General features: G+C 44.8%; 1 protein-coding gene across 3 annotated transcripts in view; it reads left to right on the plus strand.

The window, feature by feature from the left end:
* The window catches only part of FAM171A2 (family with sequence similarity 171 member A2), a 43,216-nt gene extending 32,638 nt beyond the window's left edge, over positions 1-10,578 (plus strand). For 2 of the 3 annotated variants that reach the window (XM_040436659.1, XM_040436660.1), the window contains exons 4-8: positions 3,127-3,291; positions 5,227-5,403; positions 5,845-5,961; positions 6,094-6,217; positions 7,961-10,578. In XM_040436659.1, the coding sequence (XP_040292593.1) occupies positions 3,127-3,291; positions 5,227-5,403; positions 5,845-5,961; positions 6,094-6,217; positions 7,961-9,404 (2,027 nt within the window). In that variant the 3' untranslated portion in view covers positions 9,405-10,578. The remainder of the gene's footprint in view (positions 1-3,126; positions 3,292-5,226; positions 5,404-5,844; positions 5,962-6,093; positions 6,218-7,960) is intronic. The other variant, XM_040436662.1, reaches the window with a different exon arrangement.
* The last annotated feature ends 9,844 nt before the right edge of the window (positions 10,579-20,422 follow it).

Genomic DNA, 20,422 nt, shown 5'->3' on the forward strand with positions numbered 1-20,422 from the left:
ATTATAAAGAATTAAAAAAAAAAAAAAAAAAAAAAAGTAAAAAATAAAAAACATTAAACATGTTTGGTATCGCCGCGTCCGTAAGGACCTGATCTATAAAAGGATCATGTTACTTTTACCGCATGGTGAACACAAAAAAAAATAAAAATGAAAAACTATGATGTAATTGCAATTTTGCCCACCACACTTCCCATAAAATGGTATAAAAAGTGATAAAGTCATATGTATCCAAAATTAGAACCATCATACCGTGACCTAATCCCACAAAAAATGAGCTCCTACATAAGCCAATCGTCCAAAAAAAAATAAAAAAAAAAATTATATATAATATAATATAATATATATATATATATATATATATATATATATATATATATATATATGGCTTTCAGAAAATGGAGACACAAAAACATGATTTTTTTCAATCATGCTTTTATTGTATAAAATAAAATGTTAAAAATGCACATATTAGGTGTCATGTCTGTAATGACCCGCTCCATAAAAATAGCATGTGATCCAACCCATCTGGTGAACACCATAAAAAATTTCAATATCTGCCAAAAAAAAATCTATTTTTTATCACCTTACATCACAAAAAGTGTAATACCAAGCAATCAAAAAGTCATATGTGCCCCAAAATGGTACCAATCAAACCATCATCTCTTCCAGCAAAAAATGAGATCCTACCTAAGGGCTCTTTCACACTTGTGTTGTTGTGTTCCGGCATAGAGTTCCGTCGTCGGGGCTCTATGACGGAAGAATCCTGATCAGGATTATCCCCATGCATTCTGAATGGAGAGAAATCCGTTCAGGATGCATCAGGATGCCTTCAGTTTTTGGCCGGAGAAAATACCGCAGCATGCTGCGCTTTTTGCTCCGGCCAAAAATCCTGAACACTTGCCGCAAGGCCGGTTCCGGAATTAATGCCCATTGAAAGGCATTAATCCGGATCCGGCCTTAAGCTAAACGTCGTTTCGGCGCATTACCGGATCCGACGTTTAGCTTTTTCTGAATGGTTACCATGGCTTCCAGGACGCTAAAGTCCTGTTTGCTATGGTAAAGTGTAGTGGGGAGCGGGGGAGCGGGGGAGCAGTATACTTACCGTCCGTGCGGCTCCCGGGGCGCTTCAGAGTGACGTCAGGGTGCCCCACGCGCATGGATGACGTGATCGCATGGATCACGTCATCCATGCGCATGGGGCGCTCTGACGTCATTCTGGAGCGCCCTGGGAGCCGCACGGACTGTAAGTATACTGCTCCTCCGCTCCCCACTACTACTATGGCAGCCAGAACTTTAATAGCGTCCTGGCTGCCATAGTAACACTGAACGCATTTTGAAGACGGATCCGTCTTCAAATGCTTTCAGTTCACTTGCGTTGTTACGGATCCGGCAGGCACCTCCGGCAAATGGAGTGCACGACGGATCCGGACAACGCAAGTGTGAAAGAGGCCTAAGGCAATCTCCCAAAAAAATTTAAAACTATGGCTTTCAGAAAATGGAAACACAAAAACATGATTTAAAAAATAAAAATGTTATTGTGTAAATCCAAAAAAAATAAAAATTATTGACTTATTAGGTATTGCCGCATCGTTATGACCTGCTCTATTAAAATATCACATTATCTACTCTGTCAGGTGAACATTGTAAAAAAATAATAATAATAATAATAAAAACAGCCATTTTGTGCTAGAACAGACATTTTTTGGTTACCTTGCCTCATAAAAAGAGTAATATATATAAATAAAAACATATACACACACACAATGCACAATTAGCTCTAGCAAAAGATTTCTATACTGCAGGAATAACCCTAATAATAGCACGCCCCCGCATCGCTCACACCAGCGCGCCAACCAATCAGAACACGGCGCTCCACATGCTGCCTGCAGCCACCAGTCAGTGCCAGCAGTCTCAGCCACCAGCCACAGCCACCAGTCAGTGCCAGTAGTCTCAGCCACAGCGACCAGTCAGTGCCAGCAGTCTCAGCCACAGCCGCCAGTCTCGGCCTCCAGCCACAGCCACCAGTCAGTGTGGTCAAGTTCCTTTGCCATTTAATATAGACCGTTCCTACTAATGTTTATGCACTACTGTTCTAGTGCCCGTTATTGTAATGGGCTTAATGTCTAGTAGTTATATAAAAAGCAAGAGCAGCTTCCATGTTATGTGATGCAGTCTAGTCTTGTTAATGAACCTCCTGAAATGGTGCTACTCTCCTCCCTACAGGTTATAATTTTTTTGCGGACCACGGAACGGAGCAACGGATGCGGACCGCACACAGAGTGGTGTCCGCATCTTTTGAGGCCCCATTGAAGTGAATGGGTCCGCATCCAAGCTACCAAAACTGCGACTCGGATGCGGACCACAACAACGGTCGTGTGCATGAGGCCTATGGATGAGATTTCTTACAGCCTCATCCATTTTGCTACTATTATAAAGCCTGTGTATTTTCCACTTGCAGTTCCATGCGGTAAATCTCCTGTTTCTCCGTTCTGTGGGAACGTACCCTAAAGGTTCACGGAAAGAGAGAAGCCTGTATACTGTAGAAACCAGCTTAAAGCCTTTTCACTCTATGCCATGATCATCATTGTGCCTGTTAAAAACTAGTCTCCAGTGGGACCTTTACTGGTCTATAGACATAATGGGGCCCTGTTCACACAGGACACTGGAAACCCCGTATTTACTGACACTGTAATGCATAAATGCGATCCCTTTTTATTTGGTGACTCTCTGTGCATTATGTAGAGATCTGGCCGCTCAGGCTAAGTGGATTGACAGCTGGTTTGCTCCTAATGACTTCACTCTTTATATAACTGTCTGGAGCACAGAGACTAGACACTGGAGCAGATCTGAAGGAACTGTTCCTTTGTACATTGCTAAATTAGCTGGTTTTACAGAATCCCCATATGAAAGATGGAAGGTATAATATATGCACAGAATGCATGGCTCATACCATGTGCTTGTAAAAAAATACTGTATGCTATTTTATGGTTGCTGTGAACCCAGCCTAAACTAAGGAGAGAACATAGAGACATTGATAGGCAAAAACTCCTGACAGTGCGCTCAGCTCCTCACCCATATTATGTGTGTGACATCATATGAATATATAATTCTGGTCTATCTTTACAGGCGTCCGCAGTCAGCCCTTGGTTCAGTTCCAGAGAAAGTCTGCTCGCTTACCCCGATCCTCCACTTATAACCAACTGTCCTCTTCACTCACCACTGCAAATAACCTCCACCAAATGAGAGGATTCCCAGCATTTATTGGAGCCGATCCTGAATCCAGCAATGGGGGTAGGAATAAAATAGGGTGGGTGGGGGAGGCAAGTGCTGCTGTAATGCTGAAAATTAGATTTCCTCTAGCCCAACCCACCCTATCTAGAAAATATTAACATGATTGTCTGCTTGAAGCAACTTCATGTCCCATTAAAGACTGGGCCAATTTTGTGTATTCAATTTTGTTTCCCCACCTTCCAAAAGCCATTACTTTTTTATTTTTCCATTCACATAGCCATGTGAAGTGTTTTTTTGCAGAATAAGTTGTATTTTTTTAATGCCACCATTTCATTTTCCATATCTTATAGAGAAAAATTTGAAAAAAAAAAATTGTCTGGGGTTAACTGAAAGTACAATTTCACTATGTATTTTTGGGTTTTGTTTTTATGGCGTTCACTGTTTGCTAAAAATGACATGATGACCCTATTCTTCAGGTGGGTATGATTATGGCAATGCCAAATTTATATTTTATATATTTGTATTATGTTTTGCTACTTTAAGCATTCCGTCTACTTCAGTTCAGTTTTGTCCCCATTGACAATGAATAGGGACAAAAGCATGACAGATCTCAATAGCGGAATTGAAAACCCTAATGTGAAAGTAGCCTTACAAGGTGTAAATTTATGCTGTGGATTTTCCCAGCAGAGTTCACCCTTTGCAATGCATATGGTGAATTCTGTGGCAAATACGCTGCACACTCCACATGTGACACATGCACATTTTGCTTTGGAATCATTGCAGACTGTGCGATGGAATCGTAGAAAATTCTTTGGCAGGAAATCTGCCCCATTTGGCTGTACCCTAAATCTATTGTTTTATTTTTTTTAAGGAACGGGGATCCCCAAAATCTAATAGGTTGCCAATTACTGGGAATGTTGAGTATGATATCCTTCATATTGTATGCAATACTAGGATATAGGTTGAATTATAAATGGAAGATGTAAGCTAATTCTTACAGAATATATTGCGTTCTGCAGGTCTGGAAAGCTACCCGTCATGATGCCTATGGTTAACATCTTTCCATTGTGCTAGTGGAGGTGCCATCATAATCATAGTGGATGTTGTATTCCTTACATAAACCAATATTCTGCTATGGTTGAGCACCATTTTGTGTTGTGCTAGACCCGGACATGTCTATGTATAGTCTTCTCCTCTGAAGCCATGTCTGGGAATGCCATTTACAATGCAGCTCATAAGAAGCCTATTGTGAGCCAAGGGAGATGGTTTAATGCTCATATTATTAATTATTTATAGTGTCTTCATATCTGCAGCACTTTACAGATTCAAAGTAATAATTGCAGCATAATCTCATCCAGGGCCCAGATACTGAAATCTTTCAGTCTATAGGGAGTCTTATAAGGCATTAAGCAGCAGAAAAGATTGCTCTCTTCTATCTCCTAAGTTATTTTGTGGTCATTGGGCACAGATATTAAGAGTCACATCGATATAAAATTGACATAAAAGATTGTTTTTTTAAGGGGCTTTCTACACACATTACTTACATCCTCCATTCCCAAGGTTGCCTTTAAATAAGCTTCGTTCTACTTGTGTAACCTAATTCCTTCTCCACAGTTAAGTTATATCTACAGAAAAGAGGAACACAATAAACAGTTAAGAGCTTCCAATGCTCAACTCCCAGAACCAGAGATTGGTGCCTGGTATCCAGCTTAAAAGGACATGGGGAAGCGAGTTCTGTCAGTCAACAGCCCCAAACAGCATTTCTGAGGACACTCCCTGCAATGCCGATTGGGTGAGAGCACCTGACTGACGTGCTCACATAGCTCCTCCCAAATGTCCTTTTCATCTGGATGCCAGGCAGTGAAGTATAAACTGAAACCTTCTGGTATTTCCTCTTCTACACATGTACTTGTGTAGCTTTTATTCACTACTGATGGCTTAGGTTCTTTCTTCACTTGGCTATTGTCTTCTTCTTTCTCTTGTGCTTACAACCAGGAAACTCCAGCTGGGTGGAGCTACTTCCTGTTGCTGCAGTGAGTGTCCATCTCTTTACGGGGAATGGTTCTGAAGTTCATCTAACTGGCCCTGCTCAGCTGTCTCTTCCCATTCCCTCGGACAGTGGTCTCGCACCTTCCAGCAGTATACCTGCCTGGAAATTTGAGCCAAAGACCGGTATGTGAACTCCTGGGTCACACCCAACAAACTCACCTTATGTTGACTATGGCCCAGATTTACTAATCCTATAGATGGTGTAAGCTTAGACAGGCCATTTAGACCTGCACTAGATTTATCACAGGGCCTCAGGCTGGATGATAAATGTGGTGCAGGGACAGACACTTTTCTCTGACTCTATACCAAATATTGGTTGGCTTACCAAGAGACAGATCTTTACACCAGAATTGTGGCACCATTTTTGTGCAAAATGGCACATCTTAAGCTCCAACGCTTTTCCACTTTCTGCTCGGTCCCTTCTATCCCCTTTTTGCTCATAAAGGGAAAAATATAGAAACCCTAGATTTTTACAGATTTCTGGCACAGATAGAATAGTACATCTGGGTCTATGTCATTTTATTTCTTCTTGTTGTATTGACTGGCTACTTTTTTCTGTTTAAGGTCTGTGGGTACGTGCTGGTATGGGTGTGGTGCGAAGAGATGGACAACAGTTGTACTGGTCGTTTTCCTACCCAAAACTGGGTTACTGGGCAGCAGCGATTCCATCTACTGGTCGTGGTAAGACCTTCTTTTTCTCTTTACCTCCTACATATAATTTCCTATTTGAATCAGTGGTAATTTTCTATCAGGATTTTAGCTGCATCTGATTGGTTATTGATCTAATTTCTGAACCGTTTGTTCTTTTCTCAGGTATGATGTCACTTATGAGTGGTGTGGACATCGCTGGGTACCATACTATCTTCCTGCTCTCCATTCTGGGTGCACTTACACTCCTGGTCCTCATCCTACTTTGCCTGTTAATATATTACTGCAGGTAAAAGCTCTATCTTCTTTATGGCATTTGTTTTTTCACAAATAAATATTTATTTGAACCTTCTCTAGTCCGGAGATTTGTACAACTGCACAATCATTTAATAGTGTATGCTCCTTTTAATTGCCTCTCCACGTTTTTGTAACATAATTAGTAAGGGCTCATGCACACGGCCGTGGCCGTATTGCGGCCCGCAAACAGCGGGTCCGCAATACATGGGCACCGGCCGTGTGCACCCCACATGACAGATGCGGACCCAGTCACTTTAATGGATCCGCAATCCCGAGGTTTGGTGCGGAACGGAGGAACAGGTTTCTGTCCATGCACTACTTTCTTGCGTACCGTTGGATGCGGATCGCGGACCCCTTTCAATTGAATGGGTCCGCGTCCGCAGGCAGCGGCCCTACGGTCGGTGCCTGTGCATTGAAGTCCGCAGCACGGGCCTGGCCGTCACACGTTCGTGTTCATGAGGCCTAAGACTGAAAAAAGACATACGTCCATCCTGATTCAGCCAAACATTATGAGGTAGAAGCCAATTTTACTCAATACCCTGTATCAACAACCCATCTCCAGTAATTTAGTAACTCTAAGGGAGCCTTCACACAAGGCAAATTAGGTTGAAATTTCTACGATTAAACATCAGTTCCGTTCACCTAAATGGAGTTTGAAGAAATCCATGTGCTTGTTGCCAAATAACCCCATTCAGATGAATGGAACTGATTTCCAGTCATGTAAATTTTGTGACAAAATCTGACTCATGTGAAGGCACCCTTAATGAGTTCACCATCTCAACCTTCTCTAGCAAACACTCCATAGTTTCTCTGCCCTTAGAAACCTCGTCACAGTCCTGGGTATAAATAGATGATGGGAGAGATCTCTGTACTGACCCCTGATATATTTATACATGGTTATCAGATCTCCCCTCAGTCGTCTTTTAAAAAATAACTAAATAACCCTAATTTTGATAATCTTTCAGGGTACAGTAGTCCACCCATTCCAGTTATTACTTTAGTTGCACTCCTCTGAACCCTCTCCAGCTCTTCTATGTCTGCCTTGTTCACAGGAGCCCAGAACCGTACACAGTACTCCATGTGTGGTCTGACTAGTGATTTGTAAAGTCTCTTTTGATGCACCCCATTAATTTATTGGCCTTGGCAGCAGCTTCCTGACATTGGTTTCTACAGCTTAGTTTTCGGTTCACTAAAATTTCTAAGTCCTTTTCCATGTCAGTTTTTCCCAGTGTTTTACCACTTGGTATGTACTGGTGACATGTATTTTTCCTTCCCATGTACATAACCCTACATTTATCAGTATTAAACCTCATCTGCCACTTCTGTGCCCAAGCTTCCAATCGATCCAGATCCATCTGTAGCAGTATACTGTCCTCTGTGTAAATTATGTTATACATAATGTGCAATTCTTCTACAAGAAGAATAGGAGCCAATACTGCCCATTTTGGTGCCCCAATAGTAACAGTGACCCCTCCGGTACCTCACTAGTAAGATGTCCAAATCTGAGAATGTACTGTTAATAACTACCCTGAGCCACTTTCTTCCAGTCCAAGCCTTCTCATTTTTGTACCAACCCTTTTATGCAGCACAGTATTAAATTCTTTGAAAAAAATCAAGATATAGGACATCCAACAATTCACTCCGGTCAAGTCTAGAACTTACCTCCTCATAGACAATTTCTATCACTGAGACTTGAGTCCTAGTGCAATATTCTTACAATCTATTCTTTTGGCAGGAGGCGATGTCTCAAACCAAGACAACAGCATCACAAGCTGCAGCTCTCTGGCCTCAATGAGCCCAAACGGGACCAGGCAACCTCGACCTCCCACCTTAACCTTATCAGTACCAGCCACTTGGACAGCACCTCTACTGCTGACAGTGACCTTAGGACTCCAGTTCTGCGCTCTGCTTTTTCTTCTCGAGAGGACTTTTGTAAGCCTGGTGGACGTTCCTCCATTCAACATTCTACAGATACTCTCCCATTAAGACCAGGTCCTCGAGATGATTACCCATTAAAATCTGCCCGCTCTGGTGACTTACTGGATTCAGAAGATATGAAAAGAGGCTATGGCACTGGTGGGAAGGGGCAGCAGAGGAGGAGAGGAGGTAGAGGTGGCACCAGAGACCCTCCGCCATCCCCTCCTCCGCTTCCACCACCTTTCAAGCATGTGATAGGGGACTCAAAACCACCTGATTATTTGATGACACAGTCTGCAGATCCATTATCACGCCCTACATCTTTGACGCAACCTGGCCAACTAATATTTTGTGGATCCATTGATCACATGAAAGAAGGGGGGTATAGACATGCTATGCCCACACTAGTCATTCCAGCTCATTATGTAAGATTATCATCGGAAGAAAATCCTAGCGGACAAGGTGAAGAGCAGACAGAAAGTGAATCAGGATCCACCCAAGTTTTACATACTCATCATTTTGCTCCTCAAGATCATGCCCAACGTCAACAATTACTTCAGCAAACTCATAACTACCAACAAGGGGCATCTACTGGCTCCTCACAAGACCAAGAAGGAAAAAACTGGGGTAATCATGGTTCTGTCACCATTCCTGTAGTTTTTAATGAGTCCACAATGGCACAACTGAATGGAGAACTTCAAGCACTGACCGAGAAGAAACTATTAGAACTTGGAGTCAAACCTCACCCAAGAGCCTGGTTTGTGTCACTAGATGGACGTTCTAATGCACTGGTGCGTCATTCTTATATTGACCTGCAGACTGGAGACAAGATACGTAGCAATGATGCCAGTCTGGACTCGGGTGTGGATGTCAATGAAATTAAAGTGAAACCCGGGCCAGACGAAGGGAGAGGTGGGAGGTCACAGCATCATCCTTCTAGCTTGACCTACTCCAAATTGGTCTTTGCTGAAGAAGGTGAACAGAGTCTAAGTGAGAGTCGGACTGCTGGTGGCTGCTCCCCAGAAGACAGCTCACTCACACCACTTCTTGATGAGGCCTCTGATTCTTGCCCAGTAATGAACAGGAGAGGGCGCAGCAGAGGCGACAGTTCCCGCAGCAGCACCAGTGAACTAAGAAGGGATTCTATGACCAGCCCAGATGAGGACCTTAATGACCAATCTGAAGGTGGGGATGACCAAGATAAGAAGAGCCCCTGGCAAAAGAGAGAGGAGAGACCACTGATGGTGTTTAATGTAAAATAATGAGGGATTTCTCAATTCTCATTCTGTGTATAGGATATACCCCTCAAAGGACTTCGGGGAGAAAACGCAGGGATATCCCTTGAATCCGAAGCCTGGGGCTTGGAGAATGACAACATCCTGCCCCCAACTCTCTCCTATCTTCAAGGCACAGCCCCAGCATTGGAGAGATCCCTGTGTGTAAGGCCAGAGGCACCATGACATAAATATCTACACACCATATATATATACACACACACACACACACACATACGGTATATATATATATATATATATATATATATACAGTACACTCACATTTACACAGCACAACAAAACACAAGAGTTAAGCAGTCCCTCAGTGAACTGGGAGTCTATGACACTGCACAGTGAGACTCTCAGTGGGACTAATCCCCTCTTGTTGGGAGGGACAAGATTTTGGCTATGTACCCTTGATTCTTCTCTCCTTTCCTGTTAACATAGTCATACAAGGACAAGAGGTGCAGGTTCGGTCGGCTCCGAATTGACATTGGCTTAGTCATTATCATCACTGCTGTGGAGATGGTCTCAGCACCTGTCCAGCAGGGTAGGCAAAGCTCAGTAGAAACAGGACATCTCTCAGTAGCTTAAACATTGTGGTCCTAGTGTTTTGTGTGTGTAAGGTGTGTGAAACATCATAGCTTGCAATGCATTCTGGTCCTTCAAGTTCTCATGTAGGGAGCCATACAAATCCTACAGATTTTTCTTTTCTACTTAAATGGCTCCACTCTTCACTGCATTGTGGCTCCATCCACCCCTTACCATGGAGGCCACAACTACCTGCCATGATGCATTAAGATCATTTTAATTCTCAGACCTATAACATGCCTGGCTATACATTGTACTCATTGTAACCCCCACTACATCTCAATATTAGCCAATAACGTGTAATGCATTCTGGTCAACATAGTATTAATATATGATAGAAATACCATGTTCCTCCTTTTTAGCAATGCATTATGGTCTTTTGAATCAGACATTCCTAAGGCTAATGAGACCGATTTCATGATGCATTCCGGCACATGTGATTAGGTTCCTTGTGGGGAAGCTATTTGTATTGCGAGAAGCCAATCCCTTGAAATTTCCCAAGGTGAACAGCACAAGAGAAAGTGTATTTGTCATGTTACTGCCGTTTCCTACAAACATTACTAATAAAACATGAAAGAAAAGTTTGCAGTGCAAGTTAGTGAAATTTCAATGGTGGTTAGAGACAGCATCGACTAGCACTTTATGTACTTTGATACGCAAAATCGCCAGCACATCTGTACAGTGGTTTGAGCGCAGTTTTCTCAGACACAGATCTCCAACTCCCTTGCATAGACAAAGATCTGAAGATGGAATGTTTGCTGCCTGCAGCCACCACTAGAGGGAGCTTACTGTATACAGGTTATGAAGTTAACACATCAGTAATAGAGTAAGCTCCCTCTAGTGGCACCTGCATTGTACCCTCAGCTTTTGTTGCACATTTCCGAGCAGAATATCCTAACACTGTGCCACGATGAAAAATACAAGCGGTACAGACAGGTGAACAGTACTTACTAGATACATTAGGAAGGATCCCTGCCTAAAAATACATTGGCAGAGCAGAGGCCGCATGTCAGTGAGTTAGGGCAGGTTTCCTCAACTCCAGTCTTCTGGACCCACCTGCCGGTCATGCATGCAAGTCCTTATGCATTGACACCAATTATCACCTGTTCAGTACTAAGGAAATCCTGAAAACATGACTGGTAGGTGGGACCTGAGGACTGGAGTTGAGGAACACCAACAGGAGCTAGTGAGACTGTGGATGAGTCAGATATTACCCTTAGGGCTCATGCACACAAACGTATTTTCTTTTCATGTCCGTTCCGTTTTTTTTGCGGACCGTATGTGGAACCATTCATTACAATAGGCCCACAAAAAAAAACATAAGTTACTATGTGGGCATTCCGTTTCCGCTCCTCCGTATTTCCGTTCAGCGAAAAAATAGAACATGTCCTATTATTGTCCACATTACGTACAAGGATAGTACTGTTCTATTAGGGGCCATCTGTTCTGTTCCACAAAATAAAGAATGCACACAGATGTCATTCTTATTTTTTGCGGACCGCAAAATACATATGGTCGTGTGCATGAGCCCTTAGTCAACATGTTTCTGTGGGGAAAGGGTAGTAGGCCTGGCATATTTTTTTGCACAAGTTTGCGTGACTGAAAATCTGTTTTATTCATCTGAATGGGGCTGTTTTGGCAGCAAGCGCATGGATTTCTGCAGTTTCTGTACATGATCCGCTGCATGCGATTACTCCCTAATGAATAAGGATGTGTGTGAACAGATTAAGCTCGTAATAGTTTGCAGAGGCAGTTCCCAATATTCATAAAGTCTCAGAAAAATCAGGATAAAAGTCCTGGGCCAGGAATAGGTGGTTTGGGGAAGGGTTTAAAAGGTCCTAAATTTACTTACTACAGTGTTGTTAAAGGGATTAGGGTCCATTCACACGTCCGTAGCGTGTTTTGTGGATCCACAGATCTGCAAAACACAGACACCGGCAATGTGCGTTCCGCATTTTGCGGACCGCACATCGCCAGCACTAATAGAACATGCCTATTCTTGTCCGCAATTGCGGACAAGAATAGGACATGTTCTATTTTTTTCGGGAACGGAATTGCGGACCTGGAAGTGCAGGTCCGCAATTCCGTATCTGGGCTGCACATCATGCGGCCCCATAGAAACGAATGGGTCCGCAATTCCGTTCTGCAAAATGCGGAACGAAATTGCGGACGTGTGAATGGGGCCTTATCCTGAGTTTCCTCAGGATAAATCATCAATATCAGATTGGCAGGTGTCCTGGCACCCCCTCAGATCAGCTGTATGAAGGAAATACAGCGCTCGTACGACAAGCAGGTGTAAATACTCTCCTCCGTCCCATTCACTTGAATGGGAAGCAGTATAGAATAGGACAAAAGCGCTGTAATTACACTGCCTACTGCTGCAATGTGAACAGCGAGTAGGTAAACAGTGAACAATGTAGCACTTAGCTGGCACTTAGATGCCGAGAGTCAAACCCCTGCTGATCTGATATTGATGAGTATAGGTCATCAATTTAGGAAACCAGACGATCTCTTTAAAGGGAATCTGTCACCTGCTTTAACCATTTTTAAGCTGGCACCATCGCTATGTGGACTAAAGTACCTCGTTTCCAGCAGTCTTCTTTTTACTTGATTTCGTTTTGTAGTTTTGATATAAAAGCTCTTTTTCTGATATGCTAATTAGGGTCCAAGGAGCCCAGAGGGGCGTTTTTTCCCCTCTCCGGAGCCCAGTGACGCCCCCCTGCAGTGCCCAGCCCGCCTTAATTTGAATTCCAAGAATGCCTCCTGATCATCAGATAACCTCCCACAGCCCGGCAAATGGTTCCGCCCCCTCCTCACGTCATAGTCTACCTTATAGAAATGCCCGTCCTTCTTCCTGTCTACGGCCCGAAAACTCGCGCAGGCGCAGTACCGTCTGCGGCCTGCGCGATCATCAACGTCCTGAGGGCAGCAGCGCTCAGGTCACATCAAAGGGCTCGGCGCATGCCCAGTGAGACTTTTGAGGCTGTTGCCCTCAGGAGGTTGATGATCGCACAGGCGCAGGCCGCAGGCGGAGTTTTCTGGCCGCAGACAGGAAGAAGGACGGGGCATTTCTATAAGGTAGAATATGACGTGGGGAGGGGGCGGAACCATCTGGGCTCCGGAGAGGGAAAAAAACGCCCCTCTGGGCTCCTTGGACCCTAATTAGCATATCAGAAAAAGAGCTTTTATATCAAAACTACAAAACGAAATCAAGTAAAAAGAAGACTGCTGGAAAAAAGGTACTTTAGTCCACATAGCGATGGTGCCAGCTTAAAAATGGTTAAAGCAGGTGACAGATTCCCTTTAAAGGGCATCTATCAGCAGATTTCTACCTATGAACCTGGCTGACCTGTTACATGTGCACTTGGCAGCTAAAGGGATCTGTGTTGGTCCCATGTTCATGTGTCTGCATTGCTGAGAAATATGTGATTACACTTACCGGTAATCGTTTTTCCTTCAGACTATGACAGCACCCATGGATAGCATCCGCCCCTTTCTTCAGGACAGGAAACAGAAAGCACAGCCTCTTTAAAAGGGAAGTACTACCCCCATCATGGCAGTCCTACAGGACACAATATATCTATAATAAATCAAACACTATGACAGCACCCTAGGCGGGTGCTGTCATAGGCTCAAGGAAAAACGATTACCGGTAAGTGTAATCACATATTTCCCCCCTCGCCTGTGACAGCACCCATGGATATCTAGGCGAGATCATCTAGGGTGGGACAACTGCTTGGAGGACTTTACGCCCAAACCCTAAACCCTCCTGTGAAGGAAGCTGCAGTCTATAGTGCTTAAAAAAGGTATGCGAAGAACTCCAGGTAGCAGCTCTGCAAATCTGGTCAATAGAAGCGGAAGCTCTTTCTGCCCAGGATGTAGACACCGCTCTAGTTGAGTGTGCTCCAAACCCGGCAGGAGGAGGAACCCCTTTAAAGGAATATGCAAGGTAAATGGCCTGTTTAATATATCTGGCAATAGATTGTGAGGAAGCAGGGGAACCCTTCTTCTGTCCCTGAAAGGAAACCACAAGCTTAGAGGACGACCTCCAGTCCTGAGTGGCAGAAAGGTACCGAATTAGGCAACTCCTAACATCAAGACAATGGAATTCCCTTTCCTTCTGATTTTTTGGAGAAGGGCAAAAGGAAGGTAAAACTACATCCTGTGATCGGTGAAAAGATGACGAAACCTTTGGAAGGAAGGCAGGGTCAGGAGATAAAATAACCCTATCCTCTAGAAGGCTAAGATACGGCCTTTCAATTGAGAAGGCCGATATCTCGCTCACTCTTCTAGCAGATGTAATAGCTAGCAAAAAAAGACAAATTTATAGGTTAAGATTTTTATTGGGATATCTTCAATGGGCTCAAAGGGATCCCCAGTTAAGGCAGACAAAACTAGATTTAAATCCCAGGGAGGAACTCTGGACTTCTGGACTGGTGCAAGTTTAGAAATCGCAACGACAAATCTTTTTATCCAGGGGTGGTCTGCTAATTTATACTCAAAGAGGGCGCTTAAGGCAGAGATATGGACCTTCAAAGTACTAGGTCTAAGTTTTTTATTCCAACCCTCCTGGAGAAAGCTAAGAACTACTGGTAATTCCGGGGGTTCTAGGACATTATCAGGCTTATTTGCAAACCTAAGGAAGGCCCTCCAAACCCTTAAATACATTTTTGAAGTAACAGCCTTTCTGCTGGACAAAAGGGTGTTTATTACCTCCCCAGAAAGACCCTTCATTTCTAGGATTTGCCTTTCAACAGCCAGGCTGTCAAGTGCAGGCTCTCTAATTGAGGATGAAGTACTGGACCCTGCACTAGTAACCCCAGGAAGGTCGGAAGTACCCAGGGATCTGCCACCGACATCCTCCTTAGCCAGGAAAACCAGACCCTCCTGGGCCAAAAGGGGGCTATGGTAATTACTAGAGCCTTCTCCTCCCGAATCTTCTTCAGGACTCTCGGGAGTAGTTTTATAGGAGGGAAGGCGTACAGGAGGCCTATTCTCCATGATTGGGCCAATGCGTCCACTGCTGTGGGCTGCTCCGATGGAGATAGGGAGAAGAATTTTTTCCACTCTTCTGTTTTCCCTTGTGGCAAAGAGATCTAACACCGAAAGACCCCATAGGGCCACAATGTCGTCGAAGATCTGCTGATTTAGGGACCATTCCCCCTGCCGAACACGATGTCCGCTCAGAAAGTCTGCCGTTACATTCTCCGTCCCTTTTAAGTGTACTGCCCTGATCGATGGAAGGACATTTTCTGCCAGCTCGAAAATTTCTTTGGTCAGAGACATCAGGTCTAGGGATCTGGTCCCCCCCTGACGATTGATGTGAGCCACTGCCGTCATGTTGTCTGAATAGATCAAGATATTTCTGCCTTTTAAGAGGTGGAGGCTCCTCTTCAAGGCCAAGAGAATAGCTAGAAGTTCCTTGAAGTTGTGAGACTTGGAGACTATTCCCTGATTCCATTGTCCCTGCAGAAGTAGTGAATCTGTGTGGGCTCCCCACCCCCAATGACTTGCATCTGTTGTCAGAGTTAAGGGATCCTTCCTTGACCAAGGGACTCCTTTTTGAAGGTTGGAAGGCACCGTCCACCATTCAAGTCTTTTAACGTTTGAGGTGAAAGGAAAAAGAGAATCCAAGGATCGGGGATCCTTGTCCCAAACCTCCAGGATCTGCAACTGTAGTGACCTTGAGTGGAAGTGGGCCCATTCTACTCCTGGGATTGAGGCAGTCATCAGGCCTAGAACTGACATCGCTTCTCTTAAGGATATGGAGTGGCGAGCTATAATGCCTTGAACCCTGGAGACTAGCAGAGATATTTTTTGTGGTGGAAGAAAACACATTTGTTTCTGGGAGTCCAGGAGTAGCCCCAGAAAGGTGCATAACTGGTTTGGCACCAGACTGGATTTCTGGAGATTTAACTCCCAACCCAGTTTCTCTAGAACCTCCCTGAACCAGGAAATCTGACTGATTAACTGGTCTGGTTCCTGATAGAGAAGGAGAAAATCGTCTAGATAAGGAATGACAACCAAATCCCTCTCTCTCAGATGAGCCATCATTTCCGCTATTATTTTTGTGAAAAGTCTGGGTACCTGAGAAAACCCAAACGGCAGGGCCTGAAACTGTACATGTAGGAGTCTGTCTGGAAACTGAACTGCTACTCTTAAGTATTTCTGGTGGTTGGGATGGATTGGTACATGGTAGTAAGCGTCCCTGAGATCCAGGGTTGCCATGCAGCAGCCTGGGAATAGATTTGGATTTATAGAAATGATGGTCTCCATACGAAATTTCTCGTACACCAGGTATTTGTTGAGCAGTTTCAGGTTTATTATGGTACGGTAGGTGCCGTTTGGCTTTATTACAAGAAAAAGCGTTGAATAAAAGCCCCTCCCCCTCTCTTGAGCAGGACCTTCTTTAATAAATCCAAAATCTCCAGGCGCAACGCTTCCAGCTTCTCTGGGCTGGAGCAATAGTTCGTCAAAACAAACCTTTCTGGAGGAGTTTTCAGGAAGTTTAAAGCAATAGCCTTCTGAAATAATTGAAAGAATCCAGGGGCTGTTCAAGATTTTCTGCCATTGCTCTACGAAGAGGGAGAGCTGACCTCCTACCGGGGATCTGGAGTCATTGTTGAGGCTTTTTTGAGGCCTCTCCACCTGAAAAAAGAAATCCCTTGTTTCTTCTAGCCGCATTACCAGGCTGTCTGGGAGCCTCTCTTCTCTTAAAATTGAATCTGGTAGTCTGAGAGCGAAAAGGTTTCTTAGGGGGCTGCTGATATGTAGAAGGAAACCCCTTTTTTCTGTCAGAAGCTTTCTCCAGTAAATCGTCTAATGTTGGCCCAAAGAGGAATTCACCCTGACAGGGAATGGCACATAACTTTGCTTTAGAAACCGAATCTCCTCTCCAATCCTTAAGCCAAATAGCCCTCCGGGCAGAATTTGAAAGAGCAGCGGCTCTCGCCGATAGCTTCAGAGAATCCACTGAGGCATCCGCTAGAAAATCGATGGCACTATAAAGGGTTGGAAATGAGGCAAGCAACTGCTCCACAGGTGCCCCTTTCTTTATCTGCTCCTCCAATTCGTTCATCCAGACTCTTAATGATCTGGCCACCGAGGTGGCGGCTATGGCGGGTCTGAAAGAACCCGCCATCTCTTCCCAATTCTTTTTCAAATACACCTCGGCCCTTTTGTCCATTGGATCCTTAAGTGTTCCTGAATCTTCGAACGGAAGGGCTGCCTTTTTAGAGATCTTTGCTACTGGGGCATCCAGTTTTGAAGCTCTATCCCAATCCGCTGAAGCCGTATCTTCAAAGGGATACTTCCGATTTAGGGCAGATGGTATGAAAAACTTTGTCTGGCCTACTCCATTCATTTTTAATTACCAAAGTTATATTCTCGTGAACATCGAAACACTTCAACTTCTTAGGACCCAGGCCCTCAAACATAGTATCTCTCATAGACTGAGGTTCTGACTGGTCATCAAGTCCCATGGTCGCCCTGATGATCCTGACTAGGGAATTCATGTTTTCTGATAGGAACAGAGGTCTCCCCGCCATTTGCTCATCCTGGGAGTGATCTGAGGACGGTAGCTCTCCCTCCTCCTCTAACCCTGATAACCACTCTTGATTGCTTGAGGGGGGAATGGAGGCAGCAGCAGAAGTGCTGGAGCGATTTTCAAGCAGGTTACTCAAGGACTCTCACCAATTCCTTGATAATTTGTTTTAGACTTGATGAGAGAAGGGGCCTCATCTTCCAATAATTTGCCCACGCAGGCCTGGCAGGCAGGTTTACCCCAACCGGACGGTAGCCTTCTCTTACAAATTGCGCAGCCCTTCTCCTTGGATCTTGACACCCTTCTCTCTTTGGAAGTCTAGCACACAAAAAAAACTCCCATCAGTTAAATGTAGTATATGAAAATTGCAGGGTATTCACCCCTCTTACCCCCACCGGTACCAAAGATTCGTTGGTGGTTTCAGTGGGTTCAACGCGCTGTGTGGGCTCCATTTTCTGCCCTCTGCTGGCTGGATTTAAACTTTGCCGGCCGCGTACTGGCACCCCCCCCCCCCCGCTTCCAGCCTTAGGCACGCCCCCTCCCACTGCTCTACCGGAAGCTTAGGACTCAGCTCTGCCCAATGACGTCAGCGCCGACCCGCTCACCCGGAAGGGACGACGCCGCGCCCCGCGCAAACGCCGAATCGCAGCCGAACTTACGGCACGGCCGCAGAGGTTCGCCGTGCAGGGGACACCAAAGCAACCCCAACGGGGGAGTGACCGGAACGAGGGGGAGTCCAGAGATCCAGTCTTCAGCAGCGGCTTCCAGAGAAGACTTATGCCGCTCGGGTAGGCCCTCCTCCCACGGGTAATCACCAGGGGCTCCCGCAGCTCAATCCTTTAGCGTGCTGTGCATTCCACCCTGTCCTTTAGGACAGGAAACAGAACTGGCATGATGGAGGTAGTACTTTCCTTTTAAAGAGGCTGTGCTTCCTGTTTCCTGTCCTGAAGAAAGGGGCGGATGCTATCCATGGGTGCTGTCATAGGAGAGGGGGGAAAAATGAAGCTTTAATATATGCAAATGAGCATCTAGGAGCAACGAGAGCGTAGTCATTACTCCTAGAAAATCTGATCTCTCTGCAACTTCTGAGCGCTCTGCACTTTGACAGAGTAAGGCGTTATGATGTTTTCACTGCCTGTTCCTGACGAAGTGCAGGGGGTGCAGCAGTTGCAGAGACCCGTTGCCCCTAGAGGTTCATTTGCATATATTAAAACATTTTTCTCAGCAATGCAGGCAAATATTTGAACATGGGACCAACACAGATGCCATCAGCTGCCAAGTGCACATGGAACAGGTCAGCCAGTTTCATAGGTACAAAACTGCTGACAGATGCCCTCCAAGTATGCATCTATCATGGTAATTTGTTTTACTCTTTTCCACAATTCCACTATCCCAGCACAGCGCCCTCCTATTCACTTCATCCCAGACTCGCATTGCTTATCTACATTAGTCATGATAGCAACTCATTTGGACCAGCCCTGTTATCACCTGTCATTAGAGTACCTACTTCCCCCACCACCCACTTCATTATGCACCTCCCTACAAAGTGCCGATCGGGCATGAGTCCAGAAAAACTGCTGATGGCATGGTCCAGTTTATTGGACAGTTGCACCTCTGTAGTGGGCGACTTGGCGCTCTCATCTTTCAATGACAGTTCAGAAGGCATGCAATAAGTACCTGGGACCATAACTGACCCTAGAATGAGATTGAGGCTGACCTTACATTAAGGACTTTTAAGGTATTTTAGGTTTTCATTTGACAGACCTGATGTTATACATATAGTAAAGTGTGTCACTTAAAATTCCTTAGATGAGCACGTTACAGCCATTAGACACTGGTCACCTAGCATTCAACCTGATGCAATACAGGCTCTTAATGTGAACGCCCACCTTTTATGCTTAGGCTTAAAATTGTTTGAATTAGTTTAAAGGGACACTGACAGGCCCTATAAACATATTTAGATATTCATATGCTGTCATAGGTCTTATAATGTATATGCCAATCATAAGTGTACCCCCTGTCCGCATTTCAAACACTGTAAAATCAACTTTATATTTATATGTGAATCACTTGCCTTTGTGCCCAAGGGGCAGTCTTTCTCCTGCATTGGTGCCCAGCCACGCCCCAACTGCCATTTCCTAGCGCCGCCCAGCTCATTATTCACTGCGCTGGGTGGCTTTTCCAGTCCCCGATGATGCGAGATCCCGCACATGCCGAATAGAACCGTATGGGCATCGGCCTCATTGGCGCTTCTACGTGTACGCCGGATACCTTACCCGACACCCTCACTCGCCGGAATCATAGTGCGCCTGCGTCCCATAACTTTCAATGCGGCAGCTTCAGCGTCTCCTGCGCAGTGAATAATAATGAGCTGGGCACCAATGCAGGAGAAAGACCACCCCTTGGGCACAAAGGCAAGTGATTCATTTATGAATATAAAGTTGATTTTACAGTGTTTGAAATGCAGACAGGGGGTACACTTACAGTATATGATAGTCATACACATTATAAGACCTATGACAGCATATGAATATCTGAATATGTTTATAGGACCTGTCAGTGTCCCTTTAAGATATCCATTTACAGTGTTTGGTGTTCTGGTTCGATATCTATAGGCAAGGTATAAAGACATGGTGGCACTTACTGCATCTAGTGGGAGAGATGTACGGATCAGAATGTAATTTGTGCCATGTTTAAAGGGGTTGTGTTTTTTTATTGATAGGATAGGTCATCAATATCAGATCGGGGTGGGGGGGGGGGGGGGGGGGTGTGCTACTCCCGGCACCCCCAGACAATCAGCAGACGAAGAGACGGCAGGGCTCATATGCAGCATCAAACAGGTGTAATGACAACACCATAACTACAATGGGAC

Source organism: Bufo bufo, chromosome 6 (assembly GCF_905171765.1).
Source record: "Bufo bufo chromosome 6, aBufBuf1.1, whole genome shotgun sequence".
In the NCBI taxonomy this organism is placed as follows: Eukaryota; Metazoa; Chordata; class Amphibia; order Anura; family Bufonidae; genus Bufo; species Bufo bufo.